Consider the following 18,997-nt stretch of genomic DNA (forward strand, 5'->3'; position numbering starts at 1 on the left):
CTTCTGGGTAGCAGCTGACTCTCGTCCGCAGCGGAAGGAAGTCGAAGAAGGAACATCGTGTACTCCGGTACGCGCTCTTCCCGCGCTCTATCACCATGCTCCCTTGTACCCAGTACTTGAGGTCCCTTCGCATGTGTCCATCGGCCCTGCAGATTTTGAGGTGCCGCCCAACCACCTCACCAAGAACACTTGCGGGTGCGGGTACCTAGCTAGGTAGGTACTTTGCCTGCCTTAGCGAACTGTGACTGACTCTCGCTTTTTCATGTCACTCGGCCCATTCAGCCCAGCAACGGCTATTCTCGTGAACATCAGTCACAGCCATCCATGATCCATCTCGGAGGTTTCGCGATCCCACATTCCAATCTGCTGCAATTTGCCCGTCCCATCTCGTCCCATTCGGAGGGACACGACGCCCCCAACACCAACACTAACACCCCGACTCCCTGACCGGCCTGCCGACATGCAGTTGCTGTGACCTCTTGCCGTCTCCGTCTCACGCAGCACGAAGTGGAAGTCTCCATCACCACCTCTTCTGTACCTCACTTGGTCATGAATGGAACCAACAACAGTGGGGCAAGCAAGAAGGGAAAAAAAAAAGCCTGTCACCGTGACGCATCAACGGCCGAGACTTTCGATTCGAGACACTTTCCTCTGGTATCCGTACCTTCAAGGTCCTGAGAGCGCATCATCCAAGGCAACCGTTCACGCAGCACACCTGCCCGCCTGCCCATTTACCACCCTCAGTCCACGACGATCGATACCCACGTCGTCAAGTCACGACTCAAGCGCAGACATGCCTGCAGGATCGGGCCTTCAAAGACGATTCCGGTCCGCCATGGACATCATGGGACGACTTTGAAAAGGCTGCTTACTGCGTATCCTCATAGCACCCAAGCATCATGAACCGCCAAACTTACCAGGTGGCGGTCCACAACTGCTATTCCATTCCTGTCTGGAACACACTCATCCATCGCCTCCTTTTGATTCATTGATCGACTCCCTCAGTCCCAGCTTGCACCACCCTGGGTTCAAGCGGGTGCAACCCACGCACGGCAAGGCAAGGCAGCGTAAAGCGACGCAAAGCATCCATCACGTTGAACCGGCGATGGAGATGGGATATGAACAGAAACCCACCAACCAAGACACACTATCGCCGGTGTTGGACGCCTTTGCTAAGTCGCGCACCAAATGCCCCGTCTTGCCCGGGCTTTTGAGTCCCAACGAGATAGCTTGCCGCAATATGCCAGCTATTTGGTCCGTTCTCACTTACCCAACGATCAAGATACTAATTATTAACGCCCATCCTTGGACACGACAACGCCGGCAACACAATCGACTTGCAGTCAGTTCACACCCACACACTAGGCACGGCACCACACACATTTCGAAGGACGAGGCCCCTACGAAGAAAGTCATGTGTGGAGGGATGAGGGATACGTTCAATTTCAGACTTTGTCGCCCGTCTCCGCAGATCGAACTCGACCCGGCCAGGGGGCGTGTGGGCAACACTGCAAACCAACAACCGTCTCTCGAACAAGATCTGTGATCCGCTCTCGTCCGTTCCACCTTCCATCCTCCTGGAGAGCGGCTTGTCATTCCATGACTTCACGCCCCATGGCACACGCCCCTTTTGGCTTCCATCTGGGATGGCTGCAAACAATTAACGTTCCGTTTCGTACCTTGGGCAGCGCAGTGGCCAGCCACGCAAGGTACACCCAGATTACAGATTCGCTGCCTGCGATGAAGACGACGCTAGAATACTCCCCGTTTGGACGCCAAAATCGTGGCCGTCGAGGCACTGCTGGTGCCATGTACTTGGTTCGGTCACTCGCGATTTGCAAACCTCAAGCGGGCTTTGGACGGCTCGGCCATGATCAGCCAGTGTCATTCGACGTACCGACGGAACAGACTCGCGTTATTATGCCTCTACGAAGTGAGGTGGTGGCCAGCAAGCTAAGCAGCATGGGTTGGTTTCTCGATAATTCGTCACACGGGCGTACCGCGGATCCATCTCCGTTCTCTCAAAGTCCCGACTTGGATGGAGTCTGTGCTTTTACGTCTTCCATACTGCCGTATACCAAGGAGAAGAAGGTGTCTTGCGAGTTGCGGTGTTGGATTGCTCTGGCTTTCCATGTGGAGGTGAAAGGGGGAAATGGTCATTGTCTCGCCTACCAGACCAATGCCGGGTGGCTAGTGTCGAATTCAGGACGCGCATGCAGCCGTCGACAAATTGCCAGGTCCTCTTTTCAGTGCAAGAGACTGAGGGACAGGGACAGTCTCAATCACAGCCCGGGTGGTGATGAATGTACGAATAGACGAGCATTCGTACGCCGGCCGGCGGTGGGTGGCACTTTGGAGGAAACCACCAAAACATGCAAGGCAAGATGCACATCCCCATCTGTTAGCGCTAGGGGGAGGCTCGAGGAGAAGGAGACGGCGACGGGCATGGAGGGATGACGGTCATGGATCCTTGGTCCCAAGAGCGGGTGTCTTTGCTGGGGTGCCTTAGATCCCCAGCGGCTTCATACGACGACGCCCCCTCCCGTCTGACCCGTCAGTTCAAACTAAGCTAGCCGGATGGTTTGGAGCTCGAGGGAGGCCAACGACTGGCTGGAATTGGACGGGACCTCGTCGGGTCATGAAGGCGACGAAGGTAACGACGCCCCTTTGGGTAGGAAAAGCACCAGGGACGTTCCCCATAGACCCTTTCTGACTTGTAGCCCCTGGCCTGTCTATGGCGCATCTGCTGCGCTGTTGCACGAGACGCAAGCAGGGATGGAAGCATCTCCAGACCCCAAGTTGGCGGCGTGAGCGCCTGGGCCGAGCGGTTCTTTGGGTCAGAGACATTCCATCCATGTTCTTTCCATTTTCCTTTCCTTTCCTTGCCTTGGTGTGGTTGACCGCCCGCTGTCCCTGTATTCGTGCGTGCCCATCGTGAAGGGACGTACTCCGTACCTCCGTACCTCCGTACCGACACAGGTGTTGACCCACTAATCTTTTTTTGCTGCGTATTTTTTCTTTTTCTTTCCTGACCATACCGCCATGGCACAGCAGCACTGTAGCACATATCCTGCTTGGGTTAGGTACCTTGGCTGGGAATGGCACCTGCGACCCGTTCATGGGAGAAACGGGACACGGGCAGGACACACACACACACGGCATGGAACTGGCACTGTAACCTGGTATGCTCCACAGTCTATAGACAGGTACCTCAGGTAGGTGCCATGGCAAATCACCACCGCCGCCGACGGCCGGACCGCCTTCCATCCCTCTCTCCCGTCCATGGTCCATAGTCCATGGTCCATGATCCACGCATTTCTCATCCATCCACCATCACCATCGAGTCTGCTGCACCGCACCGCACCACGTACCACGCACCAAAGCAATCAACCCTGGGCTCCCACACCCACCGCATACCGCATACCGCATCACCGCCGCTTGCTCACTTGCTCACTCACTCACGCACACCAGCGCTATCGACAAGTCCGTCCCATTCCTCCCATGCATTTCCCCTTCTGTGGGCCCGCTCCCCCTCCCTGTGGCCGGGCCTGTCCTGTACCTTACTCCGTAGTCATACTCCATTGTTCGGTGTTCGATGTTCAATGTCTGGTGTCCAATGTTCCGCCCCCCGACCTTGCATCGAAAAGGAATCAGCCGCCTCGTCTCTCCTTCGACTCCGACATCCACCACGCATGCTCCTCCGCCGTCGTGAGATCCCTGTCCAACCCATATGACGCAGCCCGCTTGCTCGATGGCTTGCTGGCCGCCCCTCCGACACGGCACCTACCATACTAAGAAACTGAGGTACTTCGCTACACCCAGACATCGCACCCAAAAAGGGACGGAAACAGTACGTACCTCCCCTGCCCAGCCACGCCGCCTGGGACACCACTCTGCACTCTGCACTGCGCGGATACCTCCCATCAACATCCCATCCATGATCCATCCCCATGCGTGCAACCCGCACTTGGTGGCCGCCGCCGCCTGTTGGCCCTGGTCCTGGTCCTGGTCCTGGTCCTAGTGCTGGTGCTGGTGCTGGCCCCCTCGTACGAATACTTCCACACATGCCAAACCGTTCATGGTCTTAATTACTGTTGTCTTTTTTCTTGGCCCACTCCGTACCCATGGCATGGTGCGCAGGCGTACGCGGTAAGGTAGTTGCTCCTCCGCTGGACTGGAGCTAAGGTTTGATTCTATCCTTCAAGACCAATCTAGTATCACCCATGTTCTTACTGCTCCCTTGAGACCCTGGAAGAGTAAGGCTTCTTTCTTCACTACATCTACTTCCCTTCTCTTCATACATAGTCCCGTCTAAGCCCTTCTTTTTCCATGTCGGTTATATCACCATCAACAGCCGCAACCTCTTCTCTACAACTCTCATCATCAACCATCACACACAACAAACTGTTTACTACACTCTTCAATACGGAACGCCTACCCGCACACCATCAACAATATGATGCCCGCACTCATGGGAGGTGCTCTCCCGGGCCTTGCTCCCACCACCGCCACCTATCCTGCAGATACCTTTTTCGACGACTTGTCTAGACAGATGGCTCTTTCCCAGGCGTCAAGAAGGCTTTCGAGAGGATCTAACGGACAACGAACTGGAACTGCCATGCGCGTCGTGAAGCCCACCAGCGCCAACAACAGCCCGAGGTCATCATCGTCGGTGCAGGCCAGGAGGAGGACTCTGATGAACGACGGCAATCTGGCGAGGCGGAGGCAGCAGGTCATGGATCACGTTCAGATGCCCGAGTACAACTCGCAACAGCAACCCAGGCCTAGCCGCCCCCTCAGCTGGCACCCATCTACCTTCCAGCAGCAACAACACAAGCTGCCTGTCCAGCAACACGAGGCGCAATACCCGTTTCCCTCAACCTCGTCGGCATACCACGACAACGACAGCTACTCGGCCTACAGCCAGTTCCCGCCTACTCCTGCTGCGTACTCCTGCAACACATCACCTACTGCACACTTCTCACCCCTCTCTCTACCCTTTGGTGCCTACGGCGGATCTTCCTACCTGCCCGTCGAGGGCTGGAACGTCCCTCAGCAAGTCCCGCCGGCGTATGTCACCTCGTCTGACCACTACGCGGAGCCCTTCCCGGCTCTTCCCACTACTCTGCCGGACCTCACGCCTTCTTCCACTTCCACGTCTTGGAACTCGTACCCCATGAACGGCTTCACCAGCACGTCTCCGCCTACGCCTGAGACTCTGCCCCAGGCTCAACAGCCGCAACCCATTGTCGCCAATGAGGACAGCATCCCCTACCAGCCTCTTGACGAGCCTGAGGAGGAGGGCGAGATCCTCGTCGGCATGGGATTGTACGATGCCCCGGAGAAGTACGACAACGATGCCCGCTCTGGCATGTCCTCTCTGTTGGGCGCCACCTACCGCCCCCGGGAGGGTACCGGCAAGGGCCTCAAGTTGGAGGAGTCATGGCAGCCTCCTGAGGAGAGCGACGACGACGACGAGGACCAGGAAGACGCCGATGGCGAGGACTCGGATTAATGAACCAACACAAAACGACACGGATTTTCACGGATGAACATTCAGCGCAAGCGATTATGATTCAACGACGACACCTGTACACCATGTATTATGATATGTATCACCAACACAAAAGGCGGATTTGGGGCGGCCGTCTCTGAAATGAAGCGTCCATCATGGGCAGCTTTGGAGACTTGGAGGAAAAGACAAAAAGAGGCAAATACCCCTTTCGGAAAGGACGCAAGTGCACAAGATGCCTTGCGTCGGGAAGAAATCAGTCAGCAGACGCTGCTCCAGATAGATGTAATAACAAACCGCGCTCTGCGCAAACTACCAGTACCTTCAAGTCTACAACCTAAATCCCGGTGACGGATCACAGCAACGAGATTTCCCTCAAGTACGGAGGAGGCGCCGGATCGAAGTTCAATCGTCAACGCGGACGCTAAAAATAAGCGAGAAAGAGCCTCCCGAAAAGGACCCCTGTCGAGCATGGCATGAGCTGCATTGTGGGTCCATGCTTCCCTGTCACATTCGGTCAACTGGCCAATCCCGTGAGATGTGGATCCCCGCCCCCGCCGTTCTGGCCAGCCCTGCCAGGTCGCGAAACACCCCGCCGTGGCCCCTGAAAAATACCGATGTTGTGACCTCACCGGCACCCCCAGCCTCCCTCCAGCGGACGTCCCCTCAGTGGACAACTTCCATTTGCTGCACTGCGTGTGGTTGCGCTGTTCAGTGTTCTCTCGCAACGTTGGGAAGGGGGGGCAACGAGGGGAAACGGCCGTTATCGGCCTTTACCCCACCATGGACACACTTTGGAAATTTTCGAGCACACGAATCACGACAGCAAGAGAGTGCTCCAGTGTTGCAATTGATCTGGTTTTGTTTGGCTGCCATATTTCCCCTCATCCGTGGAAAGCGGCTTTTGATTCACACACCACATCGACTTTGCATCGACCACGGTACAAATCACCAAAAGACATACAAACCAATTCAAGATGGCATCCCAGTACGACCAACCCGGTGTGCACCTTTTTCGTGTGTGAGAGAGCGAGACAGGAGAGAGGACTACCCCGCGCTAATATTAAATTGCCATGGTAGGAGCGTGTTGATGCTCGGTGCGGGTTTCGTGACCCGGCCGACGCTGGACATCTTGAGCGAGGCCGGCATTCCCGTGACCGTTGGTAAGCATCTCTGTTCTCGTCACGCCCGGAGACCACCCCGTTACGCATTCCCCTCGTGTGTGGCTGGACGGCTGAGAGCTGACTGTCTCGAACCATCGCAGCTTGCAGAACCCTCGAGTCCGCAAAGAAGCTGTCCGCCGGTGTCAAGCACGCCACTCCCATCTCCCTCGATGTCACCGACGACAAGGCTCTCGACGCCGAGGTGGCCAAGCACGACCTGGTCATCAGCTTGATCCCCTACACCTTCCACGCGACCGTCATCAAGTCGGCCATCCGCCAGAAGAAGCACGTCGTCACCACCAGCTATGTCTCCCCCGCCATGATGGAGCTTGACCAGCAGGCCAAGGACGCTGGCATCACCGTCATGAACGAGATCGGTCTGGACCCTGGGTGAGTCTACGATATCCGCAGACCGGCAAAGAAGAAAAGACGCTGACAATCCGGAGAATCGACCACCTGTACGCCGTCAAGACCATCGAAGAGGTCCACGCCGAGGGAGGCAAGATCGTCTCTTTCCTGTCCTACTGCGGTGGTCTCCCCGCCCCCGAGGCGTCTGACAACCCGCTCGGCTACAAGTTCTCCTGGTCCTCCCGCGGTGTCCTGCTGGCGCTGCGTAACGCGGCCAAGTACTACAAGGACGGCAAGGTCGTCGACGTCGCCTCCAAGGACCTCATGGCTACCGCCAAGCCCTACTACATCTATCCCGGCTACGCCTTCGTCGCCTACCCCAACCGCGACTCGACTCCCTACAAGGAGCGCTACAACATCCCCGAGGCCGAGACCATCGTCCGCGGCACTCTCCGCTACCAGGGCTTCCCTCAGTTCATCAAGGTCCTCGTCGACATCGGCTTCCTCGACGACACGGCCCAGCAGACTCTCTCCGGTGCCATCCCCTGGAAGGAGGCCACCAAGGCCGTCGTCGGCGCTTCGTCGTCGAGCCAGAGCGACCTCGAGGCCGCCATCCTCTCCAAGGCGACCTTCGAGTCCCCCGAGGAGAAGCAGAGGATCCTCAGCGGTCTCCGCTGGATCGGCGTCTTCTCGGACGAGCAGATCATCCCCCGCGGCAACCCCCTCGACACGCTCTGCGCGACGCTCGAGAAGAAGATGCAGTTCGAGGAGGGCGAGCGCGACATGGTCATGCTCCAGCACAAGTTCGAGATCGAGCACAAGAGCGGCGCCCGTGAGACCCGGACGTCCACCCTCGTCGAGTACGGCGACCCCAAGGGCTACTCCGCCATGGCCAAGCTGGTCGGTGTTCCCTGCGGTGTCGCCGTCCAGCAGGTGCTCAACGGCACCATCTCGGAGAAGGGCGTCCTGGCGCCCATGAACTCCAAGATCAACGACCCCTTGATCAAGGAGCTCAAGGACAAGTACGGCATCTACCTCGTCGAGAAGACCCTGTCTTAGAGTGTGTTTTGCGTAGCGTGAGGTGACATGACTGCGACGGGTCTGGGCCGCCGGATCGGGTGCCGACCGGGGCCGGGCCGTCCGTCGGGAGGAAAGATTTCACGACGGCGGCCACTTTTGACGAGAATTCAAAAAACAGATAAAAAAGTTTAGACCTCTCTCTCTCATGGGAAATAGAGAAAACCGCATTGACGTGTCCACGATTCCGACTGATCTCAAGTCATGCTGTGAGCCCGAACATCGCGTGACCCCTGCGCCTGAGAGCCTGTGGACGTACAGCTACAGAGTACAGGTAGTTGGAGAGAATTCATCTCACCTCCTGGCTTGGAAGCGGGCGTAGGACATTCAGATCAGAGACATCAGCGCCAAGCATAAAGGGAGCCACGATACACAAGGGAAATCAAATCGAATCGGCGGAGAAGGTTCCGGGAATGTGTGCAAAACTCGTCCGATGTGTATTACCCAGGCCGTGGAATGATATTGCCCCCTGAGTTACCTCACTTTGATGCCTGTGTCTGTCTGTCTGTCTGTCCGTCCGTGGGCGTGGTGGCGCTTGCATGTCCAAGTTTGTCCGGCTGGCGGTGTGAATGTGCTAATCGGGGAATTTTTGCAGCGAATTTTTTGTTCTCTGAACCTTTTTTCCCCCTACACATTTCTCCATCCCGACCTGACTTTTCAACGTACCCCCGGCGGACCTAGCACAGGGGAGCGAGAGACCAACCGCAACCACAGAAAACCCAACGCAAACACCCCCGGAAGCTCGCTCGCTCGCTCGTTACCGCGGACCTACTCGTACAACTCATCTGAAGGGGGGAAAGAAACGTCTCAAGCCTCTGAAAGCCAGCCAGGCACCAAACGAACGAACGAGAGGTGACCTTTCCGGACCCGGCTCTGAAACACTGGGAACACCGGGCCTGCGGCTGAATTGCTGCTGCATTTCAGCATTTCCCACGACTCGTCGGGTGCCTAGAGACACAGCGCAGCAGGCGGCAGAAGCAGCATGGTTCAGTACATCCTGACGCCGTGGCGCGATCGCCGTGAGCTGCTCAAAGTTCGCCAACAGTTCTACCCAGCTGCGACGCCCACCACCAGCACAACGACAACCGCTACGGCTGCTGCACCGCTACCGGCACCCGGACCCAGACCGTCGGCATCGAACCACATCGCAGCCACAACGAGCACTGCGACTACTACCAGCAGCAGCAGCAGCACCAACGCTAGGCTCAACGATGGCCGTCATTCTTCGTCTTCATCTGCCACCGCCGCCGCGCTGGGAAACCAGCACCACGCCGTCGCCAGAGTGTCCATGTGGATGCAGCGCGGGAACTGCCCGCACATGGTCGAGTCGACGGCGCTGCTGACGGCCGCGATCCTCAGCGACGGGGAGGGCTCGGGCAGCGCTGCCACCTACGCCGTCCGCGCGGCGTATGCGGCCGCATTTAGTCGGTACGTTTTTTCTTGGGTCTTTTTTTCTTGTCCTAAAGTCTATTGCCTTCATTACTCCTAGCTTTTATCAATGAACCCCGCCGAAGCATGAAACAACCTGGAAGTTATTGGTGGTTCCTTTGGCTTCTCCTTTCCCACCCTGTTCCTTTCCCAACCCAACCCAAGGACCTGGACACCTACCCACCCGTCGTTGACTGGCGTCTTATTTTGGCTTTCGGGTATTTGGTGATTTTTTTTACCTTTCTTGTCTTCGCGGGCGGGATTGTCACTCGCTTTCCCGCTCCTCGTATTCACACGCCCTTCTTACACGCTTTTTCGTCTTGGCAAAATGACGGACGCCCTCTTCTTTTGGCTTCAGCCCCTCCTCCTCAGACTTCAACGAGAGACGAGACCTGGGCCGGTCTGTCCTGTCCGGTCCGTCTGATGAAGGAAGCTCAGTTTGTGGGATCGCCCGATCTACGAGAGACAGCGCCATTACTCTTCCCAGTCACTTACACGAGCGCCCGCTGCCTGCCAGCCAGCCAGCCCGCCCGTCTTCCTGGGTTTCCGTTCAGACAGAGACACGCCCCCCCTCAGGTTCTCCTGAGCATAGCACGTCCCCGGGTTGGCTCTGTCTGGTCGCAAGTGTGACTTGACGCTACGGCTGACATGACGTTCCTGAGCCCGGCGAGATTCATTTTCTTCCCTTGGAAGCTGTAATCGGCCGCAGATCTTCGTACGAGGACCATTCCGCAAGGTCCTCCGCCCCTGGACTGCAAGACGATGGACCGGCCCTTGTCTCGTCTAGACTGTCCGGAACCCAGTTCCGTCCCTAGACCTCTGCGACAAGCCTGATGTCAATCACTTGCCTCTCCAGCGCTTTGCTCATTGTGGTGTCGTTCGCGTGTGTCTATGCTGTTGCTCACTCCTCGCCCCGTTTTTAGGTTCGTGACCGGCCTCCTGGACGGACACCAGGACAAGCAGCGGAAGCTGAGCATGTACTCGGTGGCCAAGACCATCGGGCTGCCCGCGACTTTCGTGGAGCTGCGGCACCAGGCCACCCACGAGCAGCTGCCCTCGCTCGCGAAGCTGCGTTCCTCGGCGAGGAAGGCGCTGGCGTGGATCTGGGAGTACTACTGGCGGCACCTCGGGGCGGACGAGGACGAGGAGGTCGTCATCGTGGGCGAGGCCGCCGCGCCGGGGTACCGCGAGATGGTGACGGCGTATCTGGACGAGGCCGAGGGGTCCAGGAAGGCCGAGAGGCGGAGGTTGCTGGACAGGCTCGACGAGAAGCAGGTGCTCCTGGCGCTCTCGCTGATTATGGAGGCGCCGGCGAGCAACGCGGTCTTGTTGGGGGCTCTGAAGCTTTCGAGGGAGATTCTGGGCACGGGGCAAGGGGAAGAGTCTGGAGAGTTGGATCTGGAGAGGGATGTGGAACGGGTACGGGCGGAGATCTCGCGGTCGCGGGATGCGTTGATGTCGGACGCGAAGGAAGATGATAAGTCTTCCGGTGATGCCCTTCCTGAGGATTCTCACGGAGGTGGCGGGACCGGGTGGGCGAAGTACGAAGGGACTTGGAAGCCGCGGCCCATCGGCGTTGCGTGAATGCTGCCCACGACACCGTTTATCGAAATCTCGACATTTGATACCACCACGACCTGCTAGATCATCCTTTTTGACGATTCTGATGTTGAAAATGCACGTAGAACGGCGATTGATGCCGGATCACGTGGGTATGACGATGAAAGTGGACAGGGTACCGACAGTGCTGCCCCTCTCCAGATTTGTAATAACGTCACCGTGACTTGCCGGGAACCGGTCTTCCCAATTGCGTCAAACCGCCGGGCCAACCGCATCGCAACACCATAACACATAGCATATCGCCTTTCATGAATCCCCTCATCTCAAGGAGGCCTATACTGAGACAGAAACTCGCCACCGTAACCGCAGCCGTGAGTTTTTCTTGCTTTCTCGACGGGGATGGTGAAGTGGGAGGCTGGAGCTTGGCTGACATGTATATCGCAGCTTACGTTCGCCAACGCTATGCATATCCAGTCGATTCCCATGTGTACGTCGCGGGACTACCTAAACGGGGGCGCAGCTTGATCGAGTGATTGAAGCTGTGTGCGTGTGTATGCGTTATTGTGCGAGTTCTTCTGTTTTCTAATTCGTGATCGGGGATTCGTGTAGGGGTGGGCAGTAGCAACAACTACGCCTACCTGGTCAAGGACGACAAGAGCAACGACGCCGTCATCATCGACCCGGCCAACCCGCCCGAGTGAGTTTTGAGAAATCCGACTTCAGAGAGGAAGCACCTGTGAAATGGCGTTGGAAGGGTGTCAAGCTGAACCGGAGATTAACGCAGAGTCACCCCCGTGCTGAAGAAGGCCATCGACGGCGGCGAGATCAACTTGACCGCCATCGTGAACACGCACCAGTGAGTCCCCCCACCCCCGTCCGCGCGAGAGAATCACCCGACTTACATTGTGAACAGCCACTGGGACCACGCGGGCGGAAACAAGAAGCTGGTGAGATTGCCATGCCTTACATGCCGGAGAGACTCGGGTCCAGGCGGTCGTTGTACCGAGAAGAAGAAGAGGGCTGACGAGAAATCAACAAAAAGCTCAACGAGCTCGGCCTGCCGAAGCTGACCATCTTCGGCGGCAAGGACTGCGAGGGCGTGACCAAGACGCCCGGGGACGGCGAGTCGTTCAAGATCGGCAGCATCGCCGTCAAGGCGCTGTACACGCCGTGCCACACGCAGGACAGCATCTGCTGGTTCATGCAGGACGGGGAGCAGAAGGTCGTGTTCACGGGGGATACGCTCTTCCACAGCGGTGTGTTTGCACTTTTGTCTTCTCTATTTTGTCGTTCTCTGTTCTCCTATTTGAAACTCCGAGGGAAGATTCCACGATGAGGATTGCTGATGGGGTTTGATACCAAGGCTGCGGTAAGTTCTTCGAGGGCACCGCCGAGGAGATGCACAAGGCGCTCAATAAGACCTTGGCCGCTTTACCTGATGACACGGTCGTTTTCGTGAGTTTTTCTCGAGGGCCGAGGGCCTTCTTCACCCGTTCTCATGGGTAGGATTGACTAGAAGACAGCCCGGGCACGAGTACACCAAGTCGAACGTCAAGTTCGCCGCGTCGGTGCTGCAGAACGAGGCCATCCTGAAGCTGCAGAAGTTCGCGGAGAACAACAAGGAGACGCAGGGCAAGTTCACGATCGGTGACGAGAAGGTAGGATGATGACGCCCGTTGTGACCTTGACGCGGTTGGCTGATTTGACGGGTTTGTAGAAACACAACGTCTTTATGAGAGTTGATGTGAGTTATTAACCAACCTCACCCCCAAGAGAAGAACCCGGAGACGCGATGCTGACGAAGAACGACGATTAGGACCCCGAAATCCTCAAGGTCACGGGCGAGCAGGAGCCCGTCGCCGTCATGGCCAAGCTCCGCGAGATGAAGAACAACTTCAAGTGAGTAAGTGGCATGTTCTCGCGGTGTCCCGTGGCTAGGTAGCGTTTGTCTGTCCGCGGCTTTGTGACGAATCGCAACTGACGCGCGCAGTCCACCACCCGAGTCGAAGATGTGAATAGGCGCGGCGGATGGAGTCTGGAGTTGAGGGGCGGTAGTTGTAGGAGATACCGGGCCTTTAAAAAGTGTGAACAGTTCAGAGGTATCCCCGTGAGACTTGCTCACGATGGGCAGTAATACATAACAAAACTTCACCACGCGTCAGAGTCCGAGCAGTCACGCATGAATCACACATCCAAGTCATGATATGTCTCCCCAAAAGCCCAAAGCGCCCGACGATCAAAGTCGATCGAGCGAACTATCGTAGCCCGGGGAAGAGACGGTTCGTCCTGCGACCGCCCCCGTTTGTTCAATCTTGCTTCACTGTCCACACGTGCTCGCTCTGGTAAATGAAAGCGGCAAGCTCTAGCATTTTTAGAAGCTGGTTTTTGTTTTGTCTCTCATCTCTTCCGGTTCTCTCCTCAGACACATCCTCACTGTCGCATTCCACTGTTACTAACGATGGAGTGTGAGTGAGGATGGAATGGGGGAGGTCGGCATCCCGTTACGAATGGTCGACCTCGCGGCGTGGATGCATTTTCAGTCCACTTATCCACCGCAGAAAATCGGAAAAGAGAAAGAGGAGATGGAGAGGATCTCCGTGAGATGCCGTCTAGGCAGATGAGCAACTGGATGATATCCGAGCTGCGCCGCGTCCTGTTCGGAGGGCGATGAGATGGCAGCTGCGTCTAGCAGCGCGCGTGAGATCATTTGCCTGCTAGGCAATGATTGTATGTGATGAGCCTTTGGAAGGCGAGAAAGAGAGGCGGGTGTGCCTGTGGAAGGCGACCTTCGCGAGGTTGATGGCCTTGAAGGATGAAGATGAAGAAGTTTAGCAGAGTTGCAGAGAATTTTATATGAACCCCGTTCTGGGCGGGGCGGCCGGCCACAATACGGTGTAAATTCGTGGCCAGCACGTGGCATTGCGCACTGTACCGCTCCCAGCCGCGGCAAGACCAATTAACGCGTCTCGTAGACGGTCCCGGCGCATCCATCGTCATCGCCAACCTCTCGTCCATTATCGTCAGTCCTCCGCGACAACATCCACCCGCGAAACCGCTGCACTGCACCGTCAACACACACAATACAATATACACTTTGCGAAAACCGCGCGAAGACGCACGAAGAATCAATTCCATAATGGTAACTCCCTCTTTAACCCTCCGCAACCCGAAACCAACCCTAACCACCAAACCCAGCCCGCAAAGCGCAAACCACCCGCCGCCTCCTCGACGTCCCACGACCCCCCTCGCCCGCGCGCCTCGAAGCTCGCAAAGGAACACAACATCTCGGCCCACGAGGAGCGCGAGATCCGCGAGGCCTTCTCGCTCTTCGCGGAGCCGGTCCGCGGCGGGCCCAAGGAGGGGGTGATGCCGACGTCCGACGTGCGGTCGGCGCTCGTGGCGCTGGGGATCCCGCCGTCGTCGCGCGCCGAGCAGGCCGAGTTCGTGGAGATCCTGGACCCGGAGGGCGAGGGCTTCGTCGAGTACGAGCCCTTCTTCGCCGTGTGCGCGTTGAAATACCACCAGCGCGAGAGCAGCGCCGGCGGGGAGGAGAGGCGGCGCGAGGTCGACGAGGCGTTTCGGCTGTTCACGGGCGACGGCGGGAGGGGGATGATCACGATGGCGGATCTGAAGAGGGTTGCCGGGGTGCTGAGGGAGGATGTCAAGGAGGAGGTGTTGCGGGATATGATTCTTGAGGCGAACGGCGGCGCCGGGGTCGGGAGGGGGGTCAAGAGGGAGGAGTTTGAAGAGGTTATGCGCCGGGCTGGGGTCTGGCGGTGAGGGAAAGGGAGAGCGGTAGTATTGTTTGTTGGCATTATACCCATGGTGTTTACGGCGTTTAAAGGGGTGGTTTGGCGAGGCGAAGTCGATTTTCTCTGCGAAAGGTGAAAACCTAGAAATGATGATGGATCTTCTTCAGCAACTTTGGAATACTGGAGCAGCAGCATTAGCAAGTGGCATACGACTACGCAATTGGTTGGTTTTGGTGCCTGTTCAAGAGACGTAACGGCGTGGAAACGGCAACACAATTTAGAGCGCTTGTTCTACTATCCTCGAAACATGCAACATCACTTGTGGTAGGGGATTGTCATGTCTCAACCCCACAGAGCTTCACCAAGTTGAATACCGGTCATAATAAAGATTCTATCTGAACTCAGTGCAGCCGATATGGTCTTGGGTCGGGTGTATTGTTCACCCCCCTGAGTGATTCCAATGCTCAAATAAACGCCCTTGAAATATGCATATTCCGGCCTTTCCCTTGGCGTTGCCATGTTTATTGGGCGTGTTTGCATTCGCCACGGCCACCAGACGTTGGAGATACGGACTATTACATCCTATTCTTTATCCCAAAGTCAAATACAAAACCCTCCCGTGTATGTGAGATGCTGAGCGAGGAGAGGCAGACCGATGTTTTTCCCGTCCGCAGCTTCTGTGCTGGACAGTTTCCTTTTGTGCAAGAATAGAACGAAAAATCGAAAGAGAAAAAGGCGTAAGACATGAGTGGCGGTCTCTGCCCGCTCAGAACGGGGCAGAGCGCGGGCCGGGACCGACGTTCTAAGCCGCCGCGTCCGCAGCCACCTTGGCGGCCTTCTCCTTCTCGGCGGCCGCTTTTTGCGAGTCGATGACGGCCTGCAGCTCGGGGGGAGCCTTGAAGCCCTGGTGGTCCTGGTGGCGCTTGTAGAAGTAGTTGTCGGACTTGGGGCGGAGCTCGGCGGGAAGCTCCTCGAGGACGCACTCGAGGATGGCGTCGATGGACTTTTGCTTGGAGCCGTCGCGGTGCCAGATGGAGATGAGGTGGGAGTTGAAGCGGACCGAGAGGCCTACGCCGCAGATCTGGTCGTCTTTGTGGTGTGTCAGCATTTCGTGTATCCCAGCATGTGAAGATAAGGCGAGGGGGACTCACTGTCGTCCAGGACGCTCTGCAGCTTCTCGCCGATGGCAAGCAGCTGCACGCGGGTCCAGACATCGGGGCCAATGTTCTTGGGGACGCGGAAAGTCCAGGCGCCGCCGTTGATATTGCGGCGGTCCTCCCAGATGGGCTTGAAGCCCTGCTTGAACAGGTAGATGGACTCGCGCATCTTGATCTGGTCGACGGGGGTGTTGTTGTTGTACTTCCAGAAATCCTGGACCGACTCGATCTGGGAGCCGAGCTGCTCCAGCTGCACCTTGTACTCCTCGTCATTGCTCGCCTTCTGGTCCTTGGCTTGCCTGCGGGTAGAGAAGGTCAGTCAGGTAATCCTTTCACAAGATCAGGGGTCGGCGGGGAGCTCGATGCGCCGGGCGTGCTTTGGAGACTGAGGGGTCACTCACTTGTCAAAGTAGACGTTCCAGTAGTGTTGTGTCGGCAACGGGCGCATGGCCTTGAGGAAGTTGCGCTTCGCATCGTCTCGCTGGTCGGCCGGGGAGCTGACGCTGGGCGAGTTGGGGTCGGTGGTGGTGCTCTGGGACAGACCCGAGAGGCCACGGGTGAAGAGCGCGGGTCTGGCAGCCATGGTCGCAGTCGTTCGTTCGTGTATGGTAAAGAGAGACAGGAGGTATTACCACGGGCGAGTAGAGGTGAGAAGAACGAAATGTCGGGCTCACGATCTTATCCGGTCGTACGTTTGGCTGCGGCGGTACAAGATCGGGGTCGGGTAGACGTGGCCGAGAGAGGGACTCTAGACTGGAGCTGGTTGCTTGTCTTGCTCTTCCGTTCGTTGGCTCGGTGGAATGCGGCAGGGCCTAATGTAGCAACGAGGGGCAGAAGTGGGCAGCCCCCGTGTGTGGCTCTTAGTGGAGGGACTGGGGTTGTTGCTGTCGTTGCTGGCGGCGTTGTTGGTGCCGATTGACGATTGGTGTTGCGCCCCGGTTGGAGAGAGGCGTCTTGGGCTGTTCAGATTACGCCAATGAACAGAGACCGGTTTTGTGGTTGGTTTGGCGGTAGAGGGGCGGCGATCCCGGAGCTGAGTAACAAGCAGTCGATGGCGGGGGGAGGTATCAATTGTCCTGGGTGACCGACAAGATGTCCTCGAGTTGCAGCTATTGGCGCTCTGTGTTCCTCCAATGTTGTTTTGGACTCAAGTCAATTCGGGTACGGGACGAGATTAGAACAAAACCGTAAATCGTCGGGCCCCTACACAAGGACGTGTTCGGCGAATAAGGGTTCAAGGCAACAATGGCGGCGGCAGCAAACAACCAGTTTCCTGCAATTCTCGAATGACTCGACAGACGGATCTAGGGATGTAGGTGACGAAGAGGAGGGAGCAAACGACAAGGCGGCGACCGAGGGAGAGGCGGTAGAGAGAAAAAGAAAAGAAGTTGAGAGAGTAGGTGGTAAGGTTGGGGATAATAAGTATCACCAAGCATCTCACACTCTCTCACATCGTGACCGTCCCGGTCATCCTTTCTTGTGCTTGCCTCCGAAGTCCAGGTACATCACAAAGGAAACAGCAACCTCAGTGTGACACGACAAAACACGACATACGGTTCAAGGACACAAGTACCTCAGGCTGGCCTTAGCTTAGCTCCCATGTACCATACCAAACCTCTCCTCTCCTCGGGAGTACAGACTACAGAGTACTGTACTTCAAAAGGGGAGGTTTGTCTGGAGATTAGACAGGGAGCATCGGAATCCGGTCGAGAGTCCTCTGATCTGAGGTCTGAAGCGCAACAGAGCAGGGAACCTTGCAGTTAATTGGCGAGTGACACCCGGAAGGGCAAGTTGAGGGACCGGGTCTGAGGACCGGCAGAACCTGGCTTCGTCTCTTCCACCGTGATACCGTCCGTAACTTGGGATACCACAGGCGACGAATAGGGGCCTCGCAGACGCGACTCTCGCCGCGAGTTGTCGGCCGTTACTGCCGTTGAACAGCGTAAGTGGCAGCAGCTGGATGACGGTGCCAGCGCCATACGGTCTTAGGTCTTGGAGGCGTCAACTTGTCCTAACTGCGTGCTAATACGTTCCGCGGCCGTCCCATATTCCTGGTTTTGGAACGCCGCTTGGAAACTCGATTTATTGATGTTGCAAACCGATTTAAACGCTACAGCGAGCCAATTGAGTGCTACTAGAAGCGGCGACGACGGCGAGCAACGGCGACGCTTCCTTCAGTACAGCACTGTACTGCGGTATCTCACTTAGCAGACGGAGGAAGACGACGCCGCAAGACAAAGATACAGGGCCGGCAAGGGCAGACAGAAGCTTGGTGGGAACATCTTACCGGCCTGAAACATCGAGCCGTCTTTGCGACCAGTAATAAGATGTTGCGACGAGGGGGGACGGGATTGTGAGTGGGAGCAAAGACCGGATGTTCAGAGATTCGAGAAGGTTGTTCGGCATGGGGCTTGGACAACCATCCACTTACACCACGGGACAGATCGCACGGAATCGCATGCCTACGACCGCTGCGTTTTAGGGGGAGAAGCGAAGCGTAAGCAAGTACAGATGGATACAGGGACAGGGACATGGGGGAAGGCATGTGCCGTGCCGTGGAAACGCAGGGTTCTGACCTCGACGCCGGGAACATGAGTCCTGAGTTAAAGCGTAGCGAATGATACGGATGGCGGGTTCCATAACGTGGACTGCAAGACACGGGGGAGAGTTGAGTTGCCGGTTCCCAAATGGTTGTGATATCGAATTAAGGAGCAGTTGCTAAGGTATGATGTGCGCGAGAGAGCCAGAGCCTCATTGTATGAACTGCCAATTCATCGCCTTTTTCAAACTTCAGGGTCTCTGGGCAGTTGCAGATTCGCAGTTGTCAGCACTTGGCACTCAGGTACGGATACCTCAAACACATTGACTTTCGACGTTGGATCAATTGAGTTAAAGGAACACAAACCCGGCCCTCGGAGAGTCCTGTGATCTCGAAGGGAAACCAAAAGCATCCGGCAACATTCTCCGGCCTAACTCTGCCGGCAGCGAGAATAAAGCGCA

The 18,997-nt window shown here is 56.9% G+C and overlaps 5 protein-coding genes across 5 annotated transcripts; 4 read left to right on the top strand and 1 right to left on the bottom strand.

The window, feature by feature from the left end:
* Positions 1-4,456: 4,456 nt before the first annotated feature.
* On the top strand, positions 4,457-5,515 carry CkaCkLH20_01408 (uncharacterized protein; the record flags this gene model as incomplete). The annotated part of the gene is made up of 1 exon (XM_038884127.1): positions 4,457-5,515. One exon carries the CDS (start codon positions 4,457-4,459, stop codon positions 5,513-5,515), a length of 1,059 nt encoding a protein of 352 aa, XP_038750719.1.
* A 974-nt stretch (positions 5,516-6,489) lies between these two features.
* Positions 6,490-8,082, top strand: CkaCkLH20_01409 (saccharopine dehydrogenase; the record flags this gene model as incomplete). The annotated part of the gene is made up of 4 exons (XM_038884128.1): positions 6,490-6,533; positions 6,593-6,675; positions 6,777-7,065; positions 7,122-8,082. 4 exons carry the CDS (start codon positions 6,490-6,492, stop codon positions 8,080-8,082), a joined length of 1,377 nt encoding a protein of 458 aa, XP_038750720.1.
* A 1,000-nt stretch (positions 8,083-9,082) lies between these two features.
* Positions 9,083-11,112, top strand: CkaCkLH20_01410 (uncharacterized protein; the record flags this gene model as incomplete). The annotated part of the gene is made up of 2 exons (XM_038884129.1): positions 9,083-9,528; positions 10,452-11,112. The coding sequence occupies 2 exons, from the start codon at positions 9,083-9,085 to the stop codon at positions 11,110-11,112; spliced, it is 1,107 nt and encodes a 368-aa protein (XP_038750721.1).
* A 284-nt stretch (positions 11,113-11,396) lies between these two features.
* On the top strand, positions 11,397-14,868 carry CkaCkLH20_01411 (uncharacterized protein; the record flags this gene model as incomplete). The annotated part of the gene is made up of 13 exons (XM_038884130.1): positions 11,397-11,459; positions 11,533-11,575; positions 11,698-11,785; positions 11,873-11,944; positions 12,002-12,035; positions 12,131-12,344; positions 12,452-12,543; positions 12,612-12,746; positions 12,806-12,832; positions 12,905-12,987; positions 13,781-13,815; positions 14,061-14,227; positions 14,284-14,868. 13 exons carry the CDS (start codon positions 11,397-11,399, stop codon positions 14,866-14,868), a joined length of 1,638 nt encoding a protein of 545 aa, XP_038750722.1.
* A 774-nt stretch (positions 14,869-15,642) lies between these two features.
* On the bottom strand, positions 15,643-16,580 carry CkaCkLH20_01412 (eukaryotic initiation factor 4E; the record flags this gene model as incomplete). Its single annotated transcript, XM_038884131.1, has 3 exons — positions 15,643-15,929; positions 15,992-16,296; positions 16,399-16,580. 3 exons carry the CDS (start codon positions 16,578-16,580, stop codon positions 15,643-15,645), a joined length of 774 nt encoding a protein of 257 aa, XP_038750723.1.
* Between the last annotated feature and the right edge of the window lie 2,417 nt (positions 16,581-18,997).

Source organism: Colletotrichum karsti (assembly GCF_011947395.1).
Source record: "Colletotrichum karsti strain CkLH20 chromosome Unknown Scaffold3, whole genome shotgun sequence".
Taxonomy (NCBI): Eukaryota; Fungi; Ascomycota; class Sordariomycetes; order Glomerellales; family Glomerellaceae; genus Colletotrichum; species Colletotrichum karsti.